The 21645-nt window shown below is 40.5% G+C and overlaps 1 protein-coding gene across 5 annotated transcripts in view; it reads right to left on the bottom strand.

Annotated features, from left to right (window-relative positions):
• VEPH1 (ventricular zone expressed PH domain containing 1) overlaps nucleotides 1-21645 on the bottom strand; it is a 151749-nt gene that overhangs the window by 45265 nt on the left and 84839 nt on the right. For 4 of the 5 annotated variants that reach the window (XM_007067077.3, XM_037909413.2, XM_043522609.1 and 1 more), the window contains exon 10: nucleotides 1333-1472. The exons of the other annotated variant lie outside the window; for it this stretch is intronic. In XM_007067077.3, coding sequence (XP_007067139.2) covers nucleotides 1333-1472 — 140 coding nt within the window. The remainder of the gene's footprint in view (nucleotides 1-1332; nucleotides 1473-21645) is intronic. 5 annotated transcript variants of the gene reach the window in all.

Genomic DNA, 21645 nt, shown 5'->3' with positions numbered 1-21645 from the left:
CCTAGTGGCAGTGAGTGGTATTGTACTTTGTCATACCCTGCTAAACTACACAGCTTTGACAGTGGTGGGTTTACCCCATTAGGCCCTAATGACCTGCTGGCTGCCACAGCAAAGATCACTTTTCAGGGTCAGGTTCAAGATGAATGTGCTCAGCTCCAGAACCAGCTGCTGGCAGTGCTGAAATTAGACTGGAGCTGGCAGGGAGGGCTCAGCTCACTGGTAGTAGAGTAATCTGCTTGCTGGTATATCTACTTGAAATGAAAGAGTTGAATCAAAATGGTTCTTACTTCTCATTTGCATTTTTCTGATCTTTTGTGTACTTATTTCTAGGACATCATACAACATATAGGAGTATATTGATTTGTTAAATCAACCAAATGTCCATTAGGAATATAATTTACAGTACCACATTTGTTTGAATATTCACATGGTAAACATTTAGCCAAGATCAAGGGTAGCATTAGTTTAATATCTGATCTATCCTCTATGTCACTATGCCTTGTACTTGCAGCTAGATTGACCCAATGATCTAATAGGTTTTTTCCATCTCTAATTACTAAGATTGCAATAACATTGGGCATACTGCATCTTTAAACTACTATATATAGTTTGAGAAGTTGATTTTTTTTTTATTACGAACACAAGAAAAACATCATGATTCATCTTGAACTGGGAATGCAGATTTGTTTTTCCTTTATATTATTCAATATACCGCTATATATATATATATATATTCCAGATAAGCATGACCAATTAATGGTCTTTCTTTGGAAATATATTTAATATAACCATCAAAAGAATCTTAATCAATAGTTGAACAACACTGATCAAATCCTGATGACCTTACTCAGGATTTTGCTCTCTAGGAGTTTTGAGTAAGGGGTACTGAGCACCACCAAGGCCTACTGAAGTCTAAAGACCAGACTCCACTTCCACAGAAATCAGATGAAGTTTGCCTATTCATTTCTATGGAAGCAGAATGGGGTCTTGACTTTAATGGGAGTTTTGCCTGAAAAAGGATGACCAGTTTTGGTCCAATGTTTGTACTTCAGATTTCTTAATTTCATATGGGCATCTTAAATTTGTTATATTTAACAGAAATCACATACTCTGTCATACATTATGCCACTCTACTGCAAAGCACTGGAGAATAAAGAGCTTATAAATAACTCTGTCCACTTCTGAGAAATCAGAAGGGGAAATTCAAAGGATATACACACATACAGTAACATTGATGGAGATGATAAACATATCAAAATGGGTTACCGTTAAAACATTGTTTTTTCATGTACAGTTTATTGAGGTGCCACTACTTATATGTATTGCACACACCTGCTGAAAGAGAAACATGATATGGATCCATAGCTGAGGCTGTCGGCTGATGAGTGTAAAACTGGATTTACTGTATAGGCAGTAATGACCCTTCAGGGGGCAGCTGAAGAACAGCTTTGCTACACAACTTCTAACAGTATCTAGAAACAAATATACACAATATTAACATTAACTACTTAAAAGAGATCTAACTACTGATATCACTTTACACTTAAACATGCAATGCTTCTGGCTAGAGGAAACCACTATTTTCATATCTGAAATATACCAATTATGTCTTCATTTTTCACTCTCTCACATTTCAATGTTTATGCAGATAAGAGTAGGTATTCATTTAGTCGGTATCATTAGCTGTCTGTAAAACTCAAAATGGGTGAAATTCAGCTCTGCTCAGAGGGCCAGCACACAGGCAATGTATCACTTAAACTGAATATAAGCCATAATGAGTGGTGCATAGGCCCTGTACTGATCCTGTGCACAGGACTATATTTCACCCACTGCACATATAAAACTCCACTGTTTTGCACATTATGTAGCCATTTATTGCTGACTTCACAGGGCAGAATTAGGCCTTTAGTATGTATCACTTCCTTTTTGTTAAAGAATGCGCTGAAGCTTGTATTTTACACTCTCAGTCTTGCTTATTAAAACAGACACATTAAAACTGTTCACAACTCATTCTTATTTAAAAAAGAGTTGGTTGAAAGAGCATCCCATGTTAGGTAGCAACCAAGTGAGACTTCACTTTTGGCCCATGTTTATACAGTTCTCACCCAGGCCTTACTCAGGCAAAAACTGGTTTCAATAGGGCTTATGTGCAAAATAATGAATTTCAGGACTTCGCCCTTCAAAAACAAAAACTGAGCCATTGGTCATTGGCTAGAGCAGTGTTACTCAACCTACTCTGTCACTGACTAGATTGACTAAAAGACAGAAAAAAAAGTTAAATATATTTACAAATACCAGTATGTATGCCACACGTTTATTATTCAGCAGTACTTAATATAGTCATCCTAAAAGTTACAATAAGAGCAGTATTATTCAGGGTTCAATGAGTAATTTGGCATTCTGAGTCTGTCATCAGTTTAAACGACTTTGTGTTCCATAAATGTCACTTCTCATCCAGTATATAAAATAATCTTCATAATATATTGCTCTTAAATATCACCTTCCAACCCAGGATCTCAAAGCACTTTGCAAATATTCACAAAGTAAGAGTGACAACACTCAAGTGAGGTAGGGAATTATTGTTACCATCATTTTACCAAAAAAAAAAAAAAAACCCAAACAAACAACAAAAAACACCACACCTGAGGAGTACTTGTGGCACCTTAGAGACTAACACATTTATTTGGGCATAAGCTTTCGTGGGCTAAAACCCACTTCATCAGATGCATGCAGTGGAAAATACAGTAGGAAGATGTATATACACACACACAGAGAACATGAAAAAATGGGTGTTGCCATAACAACTGTAACGAGACCAATTAAGTAAGGTGGGCTAATATCAGCAGGAGAAAAAAAAACCTTTTGTAGTGATAATCAGGATGGCCCATTTCAAACAGTTGACAAGAAGGTATGAGAAACAGTTGGGGGGAAAAATTACCATGGGGAAATAGTTTTTACTTTGTATAATGACTCACCCACTCCCAGTCTTTATTCAAGCCTAATTTAATGGTGTCCAGTTTGCAAATTAACTCCAGTTCTGCAGTTTCTTGTTGGAGTCTGTTTTTGAAATTTTTTGTTGTTGGAGAATTGCAACTTTTAGGTCTGAAATTGAGTGACCAGGGAGGTTGAAGTGTTCTCTGACTGGTTTTTGAAAGTTATAGTTCTCGACATCTGATTTGTGTCTGATCCAGACCACATCACACGATCCATTGTCTACAGCCAAGCTTTAAGATACAACCGCATTTCCTCCAATCTCTCAGACGATCCCTCTCTCACAGATCTTGGGAGACAGGCCAGTCCTCGCTTACAGCCAGCCCCCCAACCTGAAGCAAATACTCACCAGCAACCACACACCAGACAACAAAAACACTAACCCAGAAACCTATCCTTGCAACAAACACCGGTGCCAACTCTGTCCACATATCTATTCAAGGGACACCATCATAGGACCTAACCACATCAGCCACACTATCAGAGGCTTGTTCACCTGCACATCTACCAATGTGATATATGCCATGTGCCAGCAAAGCCCCTCTGCCATGTACATTGGCCAAACCGGACAATCTCTATGCAAAAGAATAAATGGACACAAATCAGATGTCAAGAATTATAACATTCAAAAACCAGTTGAAGAACACTTCAACCTCCCTGGTCACTCAATTTCAGACCTAAAAGTTGCAATTCTCAACAACAAAAAATTTCAAAAACAGACTCCAACGAGAAACTGCAGAACTGGAGTTAATTTGCAAACTGGACACCATTAAATTAGGCTTGAATAAAGACTGGGAGTGGGTGAGTCATTACACAAAGTAAAAACTATTTCCCCATGCTAATATTTTCCCCCTACTGTTACTCACACCTTCTTGTCAACAATTTGAAATGGACCATCCTGATCATCACAACAAAAGGGTTTTTTTCCTCCTGCTGATAATAGCCCATCTTAATTAATTGGTCTCGTTGCAGTTGGTGTGGCAACACCCATTTTTTCATGTTATCTGTGTATATATATCTTCCTACTGTATTTTCCACTGCATGCATCGGATAAAGTGGGTTTTAGCCCGCGAAAGCTTATGCCCAAATAAATGTGTTTGTCTAAGGTGCCACAAGTACTTCTCGTTTGTTTGGTTTTTTTGCTGATACAGATTAACACAGCTACCACTCTGAAACCCATCATTTTACAGCGAGACTTGCTGTAAGACAGTGGCAGAGGCAGTCCGTTGCTCTGACCTCTAGACATCACTGACACTAGTGCAAATACAAATATTTTCATAGAAAAAATAATGGAAAGTTTTAGTTTTGGGGGTGGTTTTGCATTTAAAGGTTAATAAATTAAATGACATGGGGAAGTTTGCAGAAACATCTATACATTCATAGGTGTAAAAACATCAAACCAACACTTGGAATGGAGATTAGATCGCCTCATTGGAACAGACAAACTCTTTCCAAAGGTCACAGCTTGACTGTGTGGTTGCAAGGCTAAGTACAATCAAAATAGAGAGGCTGTTTCTATTTTTCCCACAGACCCTCATTGCTCACTCATGTTTTTCTGTTGAAACCAGTATAGCTTTGTTTATTTTTCTCAACCACATTCATATTAGTTCTCTCTGAACAAACCATGGAGGTGACATGCAACCTGAAAGCACCCTCAGTGTGACATTCTTAATACAGAAGGCTGTATGCACCACATATTATAGCATGATTCCAATCATATTTAAGCTCGGTTTAACTGGAATGGCAGCACAGACAGCCCTTTAGATGCTTGTTTCCATTTTTGCAAAATGTTGACTTGGAGGCCCTAATTCTCTGTCCTGGCTGTGCTAAGCTCAATGCAAAAATGCAGCCCACAACTGTGACTTTCCACCATCTTTGCACTTCACCCATTGATAGAATGGCTGGCGGGGCCAGCCAGGCCCCCAGCGTAAATAAGAGCAACTCTGATGTTGCTCTAACTTATGCCCAGTTGCGTATCATCCCAAGAGGCCATTTCAGCAGCTGGGAATAGCCAGATCAAACATGCTCATTCTACTCCTCTGATCCTCCCCATCTATAACCTCTCATGCCCCTGCTCTGGAGATGGCAAAAGGGGGAATGACTCTACACCACCTGGAGATTTCCCCTATGTTGGTGGAATTCCCAGAGGCCAGACCTAAAAGCCTTATGGCCCCTTCACACTGGAGTATCACAAAGGAGCCATAATGTAATGGGGAATCTGGCCCTGATATTTATTATTCAGTCAGTGGACCCATCCAGCAATCATTCTGTGTATGCAATGCCCATTGATGCTAATGATATAATTGAGTAAAGATTGGCAAAACGAGGGATGATTTTGGTTTTGCACAATTTAAATCCCATCTATATGGACCCTCTCTCTAAGTTTAAGCAGTATTCAAACAAAGACATTTTTAATAGAGTAGGTCTTAGAGGGTCTAATTCTCCATAGCACTGCACCTTGGTTAGTTATGTCTGTGCAGACTGAGTGTAAAGTACAATCAAATCAGACTCCTCCATTCATTTACAATGATGGTAGCATTTGATATGCACCTTGCACAAGTGCAGATGACTTTACAGGGTGCAAGGCAGTGGAGAATCAGGCCTAGAGGGCCTCGTATCAGTTTTCCTCCATGAGAAAGATAGATGACATCCACTCTGTCTTCATAAGGCCTGAGTATTTGTGTGTGCGTGTGTGTGTGCATGGATGCGCGCATGTATGTGACTGCTGTGCCACTTTCCTCACAGCTGCTATCCATAGGGTAGAATAGCAGACAGCCCTCCTTGCTGATTGATGGGGCCAATGGCTCCATATATATGCAAACATGCTATTCCTGACATGCTCAAGTGACCTTATTGTGCCAGCTTTAGCAGGGCCAGTTCAGAAACCTTTTTGGGGGGTGAGCAGGGGTATGCAGATACTCCTGTATAACTGCTCACCCAGTGGGCTTCATGTGCAGCCTCTCTGAAATCATATGGCAGTTTTGCCAAGTCCTTTGCACCCAGGGGAATATCGTCCTTAGTGACTGACTTTAGGAAAAGACACAACCTTTCTAAACTCCCCAAGCTTCACTGCAACACAAGGAGGAGCATAGAGCCTTTCTATACCTTTGTCCATTGGCACATTTTACTGTTAGGACCATGCATTTAGGCCTTGACCCAGCAAAGTGTGTAAGCATATGCATAATCCCATTTAAGTCACTGGGACCACTCACATGTGTGCAGTTATGCACATGCTTTGGTAGATTAGAGCTTTAACCTATTTCCAATGGTGTTATTAGTATTACAGGGTTTAGTGTGAATAGTTACATTTTAATACAAAATCTAACATGAGAGTCAGTTGAGAGAACTTGTGGAGCACCACACTCAGTAGTACAGCATAATTCATTAATACTATTTAGTAGATTACCCTTTTTGGCACAAAATATTCCTGCAAATTGCCATGCTACCCATAGCAGGCATTTTTTCAAACACCCAGCGACTTCAATACTGATTCTTACATGCTACATTTTCATATTTAAGAAGCTTATTGAAACATTTTTCGGAACAGTTACATTACCCCACACAAAGATTTTCCTTCTCGGCTACTACCAGCAGTAGTGCATCAAATAGATGTCATTAATTGCTATTTCCTATTGTAACACGTCATATAGCTGCATATTTTTAATATAATGATGCATTTCTAAAATCTCTTATCTGGGGCTCCCAAACATACATTACTTAAACCTCACAGTGTCCCTGTGAGGTCGATAACTGTTACTGTGCCCTTTCCACAAGTGGATGAAAGCTAAGGGATTTGTCCATACTCTCACACTTAGTGGCATAGCCTGGGACAGAACCAGTGTGTGTTCATACTCCTGCCCTAACCAATAGACAACCCATTCCATCTCATAACGAGAGTTACTTTTTACCTCTGTATTACAGATACGTAGTTTATAAGTATTTGTGTGACATTCATGTTAGACAATTTATTACCAAAATACACTTTTCCTTGTAAAGCACCTGTACACAATGAATACAGATGAACAAATTTGGGTTAAAATTTCCAGATCCAGAGACCAGGACTTTCTCACTATCCAGATGTCTAATGTCCCACATAATTCATAAGGTTTCATCATCTCAGGATCTGGAGTTTGCTGCAACTTCAGCTCTGTCCTCTATTAGTTTTAGACCTATGTAGCTATCAGATTGCTTATGACTTCCATATTTGGTTATGCTTCTGAAAAAGATTAGTTGTTAAGGAATTCTGTGACTTCCCAACTGAGCTGTACATATACTATATAGAACACTTACCTCAGTCCTATCATGGTGATGCTTTGAAAAGCACAATTAATCAAAGGTATCTAGGGTGTAATTCCTACCGACGTCAGTGGCATTACTGCAGAGATATGTTTGACCAAAATCTGCTCTCACTCACAGCTCTTCCATTTAAGTTTAATCATGATCATCCAGATCAAGTCAGTGTATTTGCATCTGTGTACACGTAGCAACTGAGGGTAGGCTCTGGCTGCTTAATAGGATATTTTACTCTAAATGTACCTATTAGGTTAGGCAGCAGGTGATGCTTACAAAATAATGTAGAAGGGTCTAAAATAAATCAGTTGCAGATATGCATAGCACAGTGACAAAGTTTTGCATTCCCATTTTAATAAGATACATACACACCTGAGCAAAAGCTTCTTTCATCACCAATATAAAGTAGGTGAACTGAAGCTTTGGGAGAAATGTGTTTCTGTTCTGTATTCATTTACAGTAAGTGCTGTTCTGTGTTAGGGTACTGTTCTGTATTCATTTACAGTAAGTGCATCCAAGGATATCATGCACACAAAACAGAGGAATCACAGTGATTGTGCTGTGAGGGGCAGTGGGAGCAGGAAGCAGGAATATTCCATATTCCATGCTCATGGTAGAAGTGGTCTTCATGACAGAACTGCATAGTCCAACATGTAGGAGGTAAGAGAGGGAGTCAGGGGATGGATGGATGTCTATCACTATGAGGTTCCTACAAACACATGTGCAGTGAGTGTGCAGAAGATTCAGCCTCTATTCCAGTGCCTGGACTGGAAAAGAATCTGTGGAGAAGATGAAGGGCTGCCCCTGCCCTGCCCATGGAGGTGGAGGTGAATACTGTTTGCTCAGTTCTTAGGTGTTCCCCACATGAAGACTCCAAACAATTCACTCTGGCTTTGCACTGATGAAGATGATGAGTTTGTCCCTAAACTGCATGTTATCAGTGAGATACAACAATACATATGTAATCCTTGTCAACAAAAGGCAATTGTTTTGAAGCAATTTGCCCAACATTTAAGAAATCACGCCAAATGCCAGTAATTCAGGATCGGCATAACTTTCTTTTGATGTTATTTAAAGCAATGAAGTGCTAATACAGCAAGGATGGCTCTGCATCTCTTTAAAATAATTGGCCAAAAATGTGTAATGGAAAAGGAAGGGAAAAAGTCACGAATTTCCTTGATGATATTATTATATCCTATATTTTAAAACCCCTGAAACTGGTTTATACTAGAACTAGTTTAACACTATAAAACTAATTGTCACTTCTAAAAATAGAAAGGAAATTTTTAGCAATTTGAACCAACTTCCATCTCTCTTAACAACCTGCCGCAGCTGACCTAAATCAATGTTTATGGAAACACCAACTCAACCTTTAGATTAGTGACTCTACAGACACCTCTATACTAAATGGATTCTTAAAAGCTGTTACTGTGAAAAAACCCAGATGATTCAAAGCAGAGACTGACTTATCTTCCGGCTATTTTAAGAACACTGGCTCAAAGAGTTGGAGGATAGATGATAAGTTAATATATACTTGAGACAAGATTGTTTAAGATTCCATGTACTTGCTATTAGGCCAAAAGACACTGCATTGGGAGGGAGGGGAAAGGTCAGGGACAAGACAACATGACATAGGGTATGTCCTCACTGCAGAATTAGTTTGGTGATCCGCACTTGGGTGTGAGGGCCCAGGTTGGTCTAACATGGTCATGAGCCACCACCCAGCAAAGTCACTCCACTACTGCTACTGTGCTGCTACACTCACTGATGTAAGGTGCTAGGACATCTGGGGTGATGTCTGGGGGACTTCTGGTGTTCTTAGTGCTACAGTAAGATGAGCCTGCTCGGTGATTCTTTCCCAATGAATTGAGAACTTGTCTGCCTTTGGGGTACATAGGAATTGTGGGAAGACTTTAGAGGACAGCACTCAAGGGATTTAGCCTGCATCCACACTGCAATGTGAGCAGGTTACCAGCCCAAGTGGAAGCAGCACTCAGGCGTTAACCTATATGCCAGTCTGGACAGGTAGTTCCAGTGTAAGCAGCACCACACTTAGGTGAGAGGTTGTGTGTGTGGATGGAAGCTGGGGTTAAAGGCAACACCCAAATAAAAACGTGAGTGAACCCTGCAGTGAGGACAATCCCATAGTTTTGATTCACTTTACAAGGAGCTTATACATATATAATTTTACTGGTGAGTATTTCATGTATTAGACTGAACAGCTGGATGGCTGTCAGTTATGTCACATTCATATTAATAACCTCCTCCCTAAAATTTAAGAGTATGGGACCCTTTCCTCTGCGTAGAGGCATAGTCATATATGTAAAGATTTTGGTTCAAACAGCTACACCAAAAAATGTAGGAATAATGGATTTAACATCATGCAAAACACATATGCAGAGACAATGGAAAATATAAATAATTGATGAACCACAACTACAACGATAAAGGATATCAAAGGGAATAATTAAAGACCTAACCCAAGTCCCACTGAAGCAAATGAGGAAACTCCCCATTGACTTCAATAGGGATCAGATTGTAAATATATATCATAACTCAGTGCAACAGCAAAGCTACATTAAGCCAGGCCCACTAACCCCAGTCAAAAAATATTTCACCACATCTGTCTGAAGATCTCAAACTGTTAGCAAAACAATAACCATCATTTTGTTTTTGCAAGACACAGGAGCAGATATATTACAGTTTTTAATGTAATTAATCATTCAGTGACTGGCCTAGGGAAAAAAGCAAAATAAGTTAGCAATGTAAGGTCATTAGAGTCACTGCTTGATATTTAGCTTAGTTTAACTGGTCATTGGACTAGGGAGAATATTAGACCCTGATCTTGCAAACACCTATGTCTGTGCATAACTTTGTGTGACTAGTCCCACTAGTTTAACTTTACTGTGATGAGTAAATTTCATTTATGCACATACATAAGTATTTGTAGAATCAAGTCTTTAACAAGGAAACAGAAGCAACCATAAGCAGTGAAATTTTTCAAAACTGCAGTTTTAAACCATTCTCCCCTTCACTGCTTTCCTTTACCTATCTCATTTCTTTTGTTTTGAAGATGGAAACAATAGAATACATTTTTAGAAAAGAATAAGGGAAAAAGGCATTTTTAAATGCCCTGAAGAGAAGCCCTTTGTTCTTCAACTTGATTTTGAGCACTAGCAGTTTATCAGTTTGGCAGATTATTGTGTGTTGTCGCAACTGAGGCAGAGATATTTCACCTCCAGTATACTCACCTGAAATGTTCCTGGATAAGATATGGTTATATTGGCATCCGGAAGGGCAAACTCCGCTTTTAATGTAGTAAACTTGATTCTCTGAATATGAATGGCAAAAGCCACATCTGGAAACATATGGATCTGTTTAGCTTTATAATGCTTTTTCCTCCTCCCCGCCCCCTCCCCACCCCATTACACTGAAAAGTCTATGTCAGTTGCATACCAAGTGGAAACAGGCAGTGATAAGGCATCTTTGTTGCAGGGGCCCATCTTCAAAGCTGAAGCATGTTTATCTGATTTCTATTTATAATGATGAACCAGCTCAAAAGAGCATCTACCCAAAGCCAGTGAGGACTCATTGCTGATGGAGATAGAGAGAGAAGCAGGGCTCTGGACCTAGAGGCCTAGGGTTGGTTTGCATCCCAGACTGGGAGAGTCTGCTGTTTTGTTGTTGCTGCTTACGGTAACTTGTTTGGACTCCCTTTGAGGAACATCCTTGCTGACTGTGTTTTCTTTCTCCTGATTCCAGTCCGATTCCCTTCCTGTCCCTCTCCTAAAGGAAACAAGAGCTCTCACAATTCCATAGCCTCTCCACACTCCCCTCTGCCCTGCAACAGAAACCCTCCTCTTCCTCCAAAGGGCTGCTTTACCCACCTTCCCTACTTTAAGCCCCAGGCCCTCTCCACTCTGGACTTGATGCCAATTCCTCCCTAACTCCTGTCTTACCTTTCAGTGAAGCCTGCTTTACCCTATCTGGTCCATGAGCCAAGGGAGGGGTCAAGAACTAGCAGCAGGAGCAAGCAGGTTATCCCAGCCATGCTGGCTGGGGGAGAAATATAGTTCCAGTCAGTGGAGAGGCTGGTTGCATCAGTACTTGCTCCTCCTAAGAGTCCAGATCTAACTCACCTCCCAGCAGCCAGAATTCCTGTTTCCTTTGCAGCACAGTGCCCCAAACCCCTCACAGGGAATTAGCCCCTTGCCAGGCAAGATCCACCTAGAGATTAGTTAATTTCCTATGCTTAAATTAATGCTTCCAATTACTGTACTAGAATGAAAATACACTTGATTTGCTAGTTTTCACTATGATCACACATCTGAGCAGGCTGCAGGCAGGAGTGTGTTAATGCTCCTATTACAGTCCTTGCGGAGCTGGGATTCCACTAGAAACCTGACAACCACAATCAATGCCCACAACAAAGCCATTCTGTATATTAACACTTCAATTTTCACAATGCATACATTTTTAGATTTTGGATGAGTCTGGGGCTTAATACTAGTCCCAAATAATATGATGCCAATGAATGCATTTTGGCATAGCCAAAAATATGTCTAGAAACATTGGCCTGTGTCTCTGTAACTTTGTGGTCATAGTGAATTAGCAGAGGCCCATGTGTTCTAAATCAGTGTTTGGCTTATGGCATGTTTAAATGTATCAGAAGAGTGCAGAGGCAAACACTGCAGGGGAGCTGTGATCTTTTCCATCTAGTCTGTCATATGGTACCAATTATCTCTCAATTCAGCATAAAACATAACAACCCCCAGATTTAGGTTCAAGAGCACTGCAAACTAGATTCCCCCCCCCCACCACTTTAAGGAATTTCTGTCATAAATCCTATACAATTTTTGCTGTTTATATTTTATCCTGTAGAACTACCAAGAATCAGAAATGACTTACAACTGGCACAGCAAATGCAGAATGTTATAATATTTTCATATTTTTGTTGAATGGCATTACATTTCCAATCTGATTTTGATGTTAAGTCAATACCAAGCTTGCCTTTGAATGATACATTAGAACTCCCTAAGCTCTGACCCTGGAAAAAAAAAGTTTAACAGGGGGCCAGAGATGTGCAGATTCTAAAATGTCCTCCATATACAGGCACTCAAATGTTTTCTTTCTGATGGGTCACCTGCCACACAAGTTACCTGTAACAATTTGGGATGCGGGTATTAGAGGTAGTATTATTATATCAATTATCTGAAATGGCAGTAACGCAAGAGAGGAAACATTGTCCTTCCTTCACCAATTGTAAACAGACAACTGCAGTTGTATGGGTATAGCAAGGAATTGTTAGGCACAGCAGAGAGAGCATGAGAAAAAAAAAGAGAAAAAGGTGGCTCGGAATGTGGAGCATCTGGTACTGGCCAATTTCAAAGACAGGGTCTGCACTAGATGGATTGCTAGTCTGATCTGCTAGGGCAATTCCTATGTTCCTAGGACACGAATGTGTAGAATAAGGGTGATGGTAATGGCATAAATAAGGGGACTAACATCAGAGATGCAATCATCCTAAGTGGTAACCAGTAAGACTAACTAGTAAGCCCCATCGATGGCTATGAGTCTTGCACTGGGACTGGAGGAATAGTCAATGCTAAATTCTCTAAAAAGAAATAAAGGTAGTTTCAGCTCTAAGCTAATTTGCTGTAGTCCTCATTGAATTTACTCTGAAAGTCCATGACACTGAAGATAATGATAATATTTCCTGCTGGTATAGCACCTTTAACCTAGGGATCTCAAAGTGCTTTACTACACTCGTTATTACCCCTATTTTTCTAGATGGGTAAATGGAGACAGAGTGTTAGAGTGGCTAAGTGATCTTTCAAAGGGCACACAGCAGGGTCAGTGAACAGTCTGTGAACCATACCCAGGAGTCAATGTTGAGTATCCTGTTCTTAATCACTCGACTTACAGAGAAACTGAGGTGGTTGGAAATTCTAGCTAACATAAACTTAAACTTAATAAAGGGATGGGGGAGTCCTCAGGAAGTTATAGATAGAGGAATCTGGCCTTTGAGGTAAGCAAGATCCTTGAACACTGATAATATACAAGATCACAAAGCATCCAGAGAAGTCTGAGCTGCTGAAAACTACTTTGCTTTGTTTAATAAAGGGTAAAATGGTGTGATAAATATGGTGAAAATTTTCAAGGAAAAATTCAGAGGGTTAAATAAGGGTGAAGTGATGGACATAATATACAGGAATGTCTAAAAGGCATATAAGGTATGGAAAAGAAGCAAACATGGGAAACTGGTTCAACTTAAAACAACAAGTGAACCAAATATTCAACCCCAAATGGAAGCAAACCCAAATCAATTACTTTTGTAGGTTTTAGATGACTTCCTTCTGACACTATACCAAAATGTGGAGCTTAGCTTCAAATATTCACTCATGCCAACACATCAATGTTGTTCTATTTTGACCTTAGGCATTTGCAACCATGGCCTGAACTTGACCATGGTCTCAGGCCCTCTCCACAATCAAGGCAGCCATCCAGCTTCATTTCGCATCAATGAGTTTTCAGGCTGATGTAGTTAAGGCACATCCATTTCATAGCCAACAGTACACAAGGTTACTGAAGTGGCCAGCCTCATGTCCAGCCACCTTTGACTGCCCTAACCTGATGGATCAGGTACCCATTTTGCAGCTATGTGAATTGGAGGTGGCCTTTCAGTGTGAGATCAAGCAAGATGCAAACCCATGACCTTCCGGAGTGTAGTCAAGCACCTTAACCTCCAGCCACCACACCTCCTATCCCTAGGGTGTAAATCATTTGAACAGATTCAGTTCAAAATCTGAACACTCTTTGGGTCTGAACACCTCAGAATGCACTGCACCCTACAAAATGTGATAACACAGCTGAGGAAAATGGTGATTGTTTTTGTTTGTTTGTTCAATATATAGGGGCAGCTCCTCAGCTAGTGTAAACTGACAATATATACCAGCTGAGGATCTGACCCCACAGTTTTAAACCTCAGTGTCCTTTTAAGACTGTAAAGTCCAATGTACAAATCAATATTACAGTGATTTTGAAATACCATATAAAGAAATATATTACAATCCATAGAGACTGAGTAATACTACTGGCTGAGCGTATAAATCAATAAGGAGTCTGCAAAACACATGTTGTAAAGCACAAATACAGCTATGCAAAGACTGAAATACACACAGAGTGTGCAAGCCAATAGTAAAGAAACTTGGTCAAAACACAGAACAGTGTAACAGAGCAGAGAAATATATATAAATATATATATATAAATATATATATATATATATATATATATATATATATATATATATGTCAAGTATCAGAGGGGTAGCCGTGTTAGTCTGGATCTGTAAAAGCGGCAAAGAGTCCTGTGGTACCTTATAGACATCCGATGAAGTTGGTATTCACCCATGAAAGCTTATGCTCCAGTACATCTGCTAGTCTATAAGGTGCCACAGGACTCTTTGCCATATGTATTGTGGCAGAGCTCTGACCTTGTCCCCATGGGTCCTGCGCTTCTAGGCAGTTTATGCTAGCCTCAGAGGCTCACTGTGACCCTCCACGTAGCTCTTCTCTCTCTAGGGCCAGGGTTACAGTCTACTGAACCCTTTTCATCATAAGCCAGCAAGGAGGTTGGTGATACAACTCCCACAGTCTCTGTTGTCCCTATGGGCTTATTCCCAAACAGTTTAGCTGCCGTCCTGACAGGGGCCTGTTTTCCCCTCCCAGAAGGTGTTTCTGTAGTGGCAGGTTGGGGGGAACCCAGGCCCACCCTCTATCCTGGGTTCCAGCCCAGGGACCCTAATGGCAGCAGCTGTTGGCAGCCGACATTTCCCTGGGCCACTTCCCCACAGTTCTCCTGCTTCTCTCTTCTTCACCCTTACCTTAGGACTCCCTTACTAATGGCTTGAGGGTGTCTTCATTAACCAGCCCTTCAGCCACACTTCTTCTCCCTGGCTCTCCTGAGCCTGACTGGAGTGAGCCCTTTTACAGTATCAGAAGGGCCTTAATTAGAGTCAGGTGTTCAAATTACCTTAGTGGCCTCACCTGACTCTTTTCAAGTTAATTGGAGTCAGGTGTTCTCATTAGCCTGGAGCAGCCCCTGCTCTGGTCAGTCAGGGAACCGAAAACTGCTGATCCAGTGGCCAGTAGATCTGCCTTCTACTACTTTTTCCAGGTCCTGTGGACCCCCCCCTTAGGCTGGGGGGAGATCCTTTAGCAGTGGGCGGGCTTTGCCCGCCCACTTCCTGGATCCCAATAAGACTACTTTGTTGTACCCAACTGGTCTGGGTCTATCACAGTATATATGGTAAGTCAATCTATGTATTTATTCATGTCAGGATACAAAGAGAATGAATGAATGAATGATCAGCCACTATCCATTATCACAGGTTTCAGAGTAACAGCCGTGTTAGTCTGTATTCGTAAAAAGAAAAGGAGTACTTGTGGCACCTTAGAGACTAACCAGTTTATTTGAGCATGAGCTTTCGTGAGCTACAGCTCACTTCATCGGATGCATAGCATATCGTGGAAACTGCAGAAGACATTATATACACACAGAGACCATGAAACAAAACTTCCTCCCACCCCACTCTCCTGCTGGTAACAGCTTATCTAAAGTGATCATCAAGTAGGATTTGTGCTGGAAATGGCCCTACTTGATGATCACTTTAGATAAGCTGTTACCAGCAGGAGAGTGGGGTGGGAGGAAGTTTTGTTTCATGGTCTCTGTGTGTATATAATGTCTTCTGCAGTTTCCACGATATGCTATGCATCCGATGAAGTGAGCTGTAGCTCACGAAAGCTCATGCTCAAATAAACTGGTTAGTCTCTAAGGTGCCACAAGTACTCCTTATCCATTATCCACATCCTTACTAGGAAGAGTAACATAAAGTTAGAGACATGGGCCTGATTCTCTTCACACTAGTTTTAGACTGGTATAACACCACTAACTTCAATGGAGTTATTCCCATTTGACGGGCTTGAATAGAGTTAGACCCACTGTCAAACTCACTAGAAGAAAGGTGGTTCAGAGGGGCGTTGATTGACATTTTCAAGGTGCTGAAAAAGGTGAGGAAGGTAGACGTTTCTACAAACCCTTTAAACTGGTAAATACTAGGATATAAATTCTGCATTTGGATCCCCGTATGGAATTCCCACTGACGTCAAGGTTATCCCATGCCTATATCCAGGAAAAGCATTTAGCGTTAGGACTTAGGGACACCAATTTTTAAAAAAAGTTAAGGAAAATGGCAGATGAAATGAAAATTGTGGGAAAGCTTTTTCATACAGATGACGAACTTCTAGGACACTTTACCTACAGCACCAGCAGAGGCAACTAGATTATTTACAAGTATGTGAGGTAGTGATGGCCAGCCAGGCCCTCACTTCTAGAATTCAAAACTACAGCCTAGATAAAGAGAGTTTGCTAAGTGGTGATCTTCACCACTTCTTCTCTAAGACCTTCCCAAGAAGTTCCTTCTGGACCCACAGGAAGCTCTGTGCTCTACCAAGGAAATTTGATTTTTGGGGGTTGGGGAGAAATCATGTCAGTTCATGTTTAATGTGTTAAGGGATATACAGGAATAAAGTACTGTTGGAACAAATCCTTATGGGTTATGGGCACCTGCTGTCATTGTTGCTTCTGATACTTTTGAACGATGTGTTTCCAGCTTAAATGAAAATTCAGGTGATCAGGTTTTGGAAGTACCAGACTGAGATTCCTGCCTTAAGATTTTGTAAGGGAAGGAAGTACACACTGGAGGGTTTAAGCAGCTGTGGAACATCCAGTTAAGAGACAATTTGGAAGGATTTTGACCTCTGGGAAGTTGCAAAGTTGTAGGAGCTGTGTGGTGGCAGGTATTGGTAAAGGACACGGGTCACTAAATGGAGGGGATGGGATAGAGGAATATGTCCATTTCTCCTTCCCCCTGCTCTGAAAGACCTTGTCACTTTTGCTCATCCTGACTTTCTTCCTCCTTTCCCCTTCATCCTATTCTTCTGGCTTCCCACATGACTATGCCACTAATGTTCTTGCAATGACCTCCAATATCCTCTTGACCACCCTACTGTTCATTTTTCGGCACAGCTGTTCTTGTGTTGACCTCAATGCACTACCTATGGTATTTGTGTGGCCTCCATTACCATTCTATCAGAGCACCTCATAATCTCTAATGTACTTATCCTCACAACAATCCTGGGAAATAGGGAAGTACTATTTATCCCCATTTTACATATGGGAAACTGAGGCACAGAGAGGCCCACGATTTTACAGGAAGTCTGTGGCAGATTAAGATCTTGAACGCAGGTCTCAGGCTAGAGCCTTCACCACAAGGCTATCTTTCCTCTGTCTAGCTGCCTGTCAGTATGCAAAGTGATTCTGGACACTACTACTGCATGAGGGATTCTGGGATTTTTCCAATCCAGAAAATAGCCTATAATTCATACTGTGGAAGCACAGAAATTCACTGTTCATGAAGAGAGAAAGGTGTGCACAGCACAGAGACAGCTGATCTCTGAAGTCACCATTGCTGCAGTTGTGGTAAGGGAGGTGCAGTGGAGCTTGGTGAAACGGGAGGGAAAATAGATGGGCAGCTGCAAGGGGAAGGATGTAGCTAGGGCACTTCCATGGGACTTATGAGATGGGAGTGGCTGAGGGGTTTCCAAGGGTATCTGAAATGGATGACTATCAGCAGCCAGATTTCCAGTCATGCAATCCTAGACAAAACCCATGGTTTCAGTAGAGCAATCCAAGACACCAAGATATGGTCATCCTAGTGAAAAAACATCCCATTGACGATCCTATCAGCTTATGTGGCACAGAAGCAAGACAGCTCGCTTATACTCTATGCTCCTCCTTTTATTATAGTGTAATCAGAATCATTCGTTCCTGGGTTATCCATATGCAGGGGTATCCACACACTGTGCACATATCCATGTTCTTCAAGAAAGTACCATATGGGATATATTTTGCCCTAAGAAGTTTACACACATTTTATGTTGTGGTCAACAAAAACAATTTAAATTCTGTATAACTGGAGTACTGTAGGGCCAGATGTTTCAACCCTCACAAACATCAAATAGTACCTTACTCCAGAAACAGCCACACTGAAATCAATGGGACTGTTCACAGTATATGGTATTATTTACAGATTTTAAGACCAGAAGAGACCATTAAATCATCTAATCTGACCTCCTGTCTAACACAGGCCATAGAATTTAATCCAGTTACTCTGTTGAACCCAATAACTTGTTTTTGGCTAAAGCATATCTTCCAGAAAGGCATCCTGTCTTGATTTAAAGACATCAAGGAATGGAGAATCTTCCACCCCCTTAGTAGTTTGTTTCAATAGTTAATTACCTTCATTGTTAAAAATGTATGCCTTCTTTCTAATTCATCTTGAGTAAGAATCCAGCCCATAATCTACTGTGTGCTACTTACATCTAATAATGTTCTTTGTTAATTTGTGTGTATAATATACATTAAAAGTTATATTTAAAAAGCTGGGGAAAGGACAAGATCCAAATCAAGTGTTATTTCTTGGGAACTTCTTGTACTCTCCATTATTTGTAACTTGTACTGCTTTGTTGAAACATCCTCCTATCCTCCTCAGTGTTTCTTTCCTATTTTACATATTTAACACACCCCCACCCCAAATTCAACAAATTCCTTTTTAACTGACACAAAATCAACCAAAGATATGTTTTTAAAAAAATTTGACTAATGCTCAAATAGCTTTATAGAGAGTAAAACACGGATGAATTTGAATGATCTGCTGTTATGACATGCAGAAATAATAAAGGTCAGATAACTGCCAGATTTTGGACTGAGCAGTTTATGGAATATCTGAAATATTAAAAAGTTGTCTCCCGTGTAATGAGCATGAGTGAGTTTCTGTGAATGTATTTAGAATGAGTCACATAAGTCATCTATCTTACACATATGTCCTTACTCAACAAGTTTCTTCAAGAACTTTAGTTGATGATTTCCCAGGAAATTACAATAGTCTGAATGAATTGTGAAATAATGACTTGCTTAAAACATCACTATAATAGGGCTTTTAATTAGTATGGCACTAAGAGGAAACTGATCAAAATGTTTAAAAATATTCACTGTATTAAAAGAAGACACAGACTCACATTTAATTCTTTAGGCAAGCTCACACGTCAGATTGTTCACTCTCACACTCCCATTGTCATTTACTGAAACAGTAAGACATACGAATAACTTTGACAATGAGAAGTGTTTCAAACAGCAAAGCTGGACTTTGGAGTATTTTTTCTCAAATTTCTGCAAAAAAACAAACTTGGCAAAAAGTGTAGTTCGCAGGTCAATACTGCTTTTCAACTCCTTGGCCACAGAATAAATAAAGACAGCTGGAAAGGCATCTGATGCACAAATGTTAACGCATGAGACCTGCTTTGTGTCTTACTATGGAATGATATTTTAAGTGATCAGAAATGAAAGCTTATCAGATTTATTGACTGAACTGAGTCATTCAGCTATTTTCTACAATTATTTAGCCTGACTATGACGCCTTACTCCCACTGGTAATCAATACACCTATTGAAGTAAGTGGGACTACTCACATGAGTAACTGCTCATCAATGGGAGTAAGAGGTTCACAATTAGAACTGTAAACTCATGCAAAAAACTCATTTGTAAACTCATGCAAAAAAACCAAAAAAACCCAATATTTTTCAGGGCACTGAAACTATTCAGTGAATTTGAACTTAATCCAGCTAACAGTTTTGGCAAACAAACAAACAAACAAACAAAAACTGAATTTTTTTGAAGTCTTGAAAGATTTTCAAAATGAATCCTGTTGATGTTTTGTTTAGATACAGTTGTTTTAACATGAAGTTTCAATTCAAATTGACATTTGAAATATTTCATTCAGCCTGAATAAGGGGTTGGGGTTTTTTGCAGCAAGAAAAAGCAAAATAAAAAATCAGTTTGGGTCTGAAATGAACTGTTTGTTAGGGTCTCATTCCCCCTCTCCCCCTACCCCCGGGTTTGGCCACTGAACCGAAAAAATAAATTGTTCACTCAGCTCTATTCACAATCTGGCCTTTAAGAATTTTAATTTGAAAAGAGTAATGCACTGAGACCAATCCTGCAGGGTAGGGAGCACCTCCACCGGGGCCTCACAGGATCAGGCCCTATTTCATTATTGGCTATCAAGTTCCTGAAAACAATTATCTGTAGACCTGGCTTGACATGAATACTTGGACATAGCAAAGGCCTCACTTCTTGGAAGACAGGATTAGGGAGGTAAATGATGAGAACACAATGTTCGTGCTAACTAAGATAGGCAAATGGGTCAATAAGCTGAGTGACAGAATGTCTGAACTAGCTAAGATAAGGGGAGGGAACATCCAGGGAACCATTTACAAAGAAAAAAATAATAATGGACAAGGTAAGTCCAGAATCCAAAGATGAACTAAAAAGTAAGTCATGCATGGAAAGTCTGTGGACAGAACATGCAGTACAGAGATTGATTCCTACAAAGTAACCAAGTCAATCCAAAACGTGTGATGCAATGAATACTAAATGCAATGATATGTGTAAACATATATAAATGAAGAGTAACTGTGCAAACTGTGCTGTGTAACTTTGGTTGTGTGATGTATCCTGCATTCACCCCCTATGTCTGAGTCATAAGAATATAAGAATGGCCATACTAAGTCACACCAAAGGGTCATCTAGCCCAATATCCTGTCCTCCGACAGCGGCCAATGCCAGGTGCTTCAGAGGGAATGAACAGAACAGGACAGGTAATCAAGTGATCCATCCTCTTTCTCCCATTCCCAGCTAGGGACACCATCCCTGCCCATCCCAACTAATTGCCATTGATGGATCTATCCTCCATGAATTTATCTAGTTCTCTGGTCCACTCACTGTTGCTTTGCTGTATGCCAAATAAAAATACCTGAGTGATAAAATGTGGAGTTGAACTGAGTGTTTGGGAAGCCAAGTAGAAAGAGGTCTTGGGGGGAGGATGGGGGAGGGGGGATCCCAACACTATCCACTGACTCTGCATGATGAAACTGAGAATCATTATAGAGTTCTGAGGCAATGGTAAATAGGGGCCCAATTCAAATCCCATTGGGAGTCTTTCCACTGACTTCTAGTGGGCTTTGAATCAGAGCGTAGCAGAACAGAACATCTTTATTTGAGATTCTGGATCTGATTCTTTTCTGACCTACCCTGATGTAACTCTATTAGCTACACTGATTTACCCTGATGTAAGAGGAGAATCAAACCCTTACCCTGAGCCCAATCCAGCATTCTTTGCACAATATTACATTAACTTCAAAGGGAGTTTTGGGTGTGCGAGGACTGCCAGCTTGGGGCCTCTGCAG

Source organism: Chelonia mydas, chromosome 9 (assembly GCF_015237465.2).
Source record: "Chelonia mydas isolate rCheMyd1 chromosome 9, rCheMyd1.pri.v2, whole genome shotgun sequence".
In the NCBI taxonomy this organism is placed as follows: domain Eukaryota; kingdom Metazoa; phylum Chordata; order Testudines; family Cheloniidae; genus Chelonia; species Chelonia mydas.
This window is presented reverse-complemented; position numbering and strand designations above follow the sequence as displayed.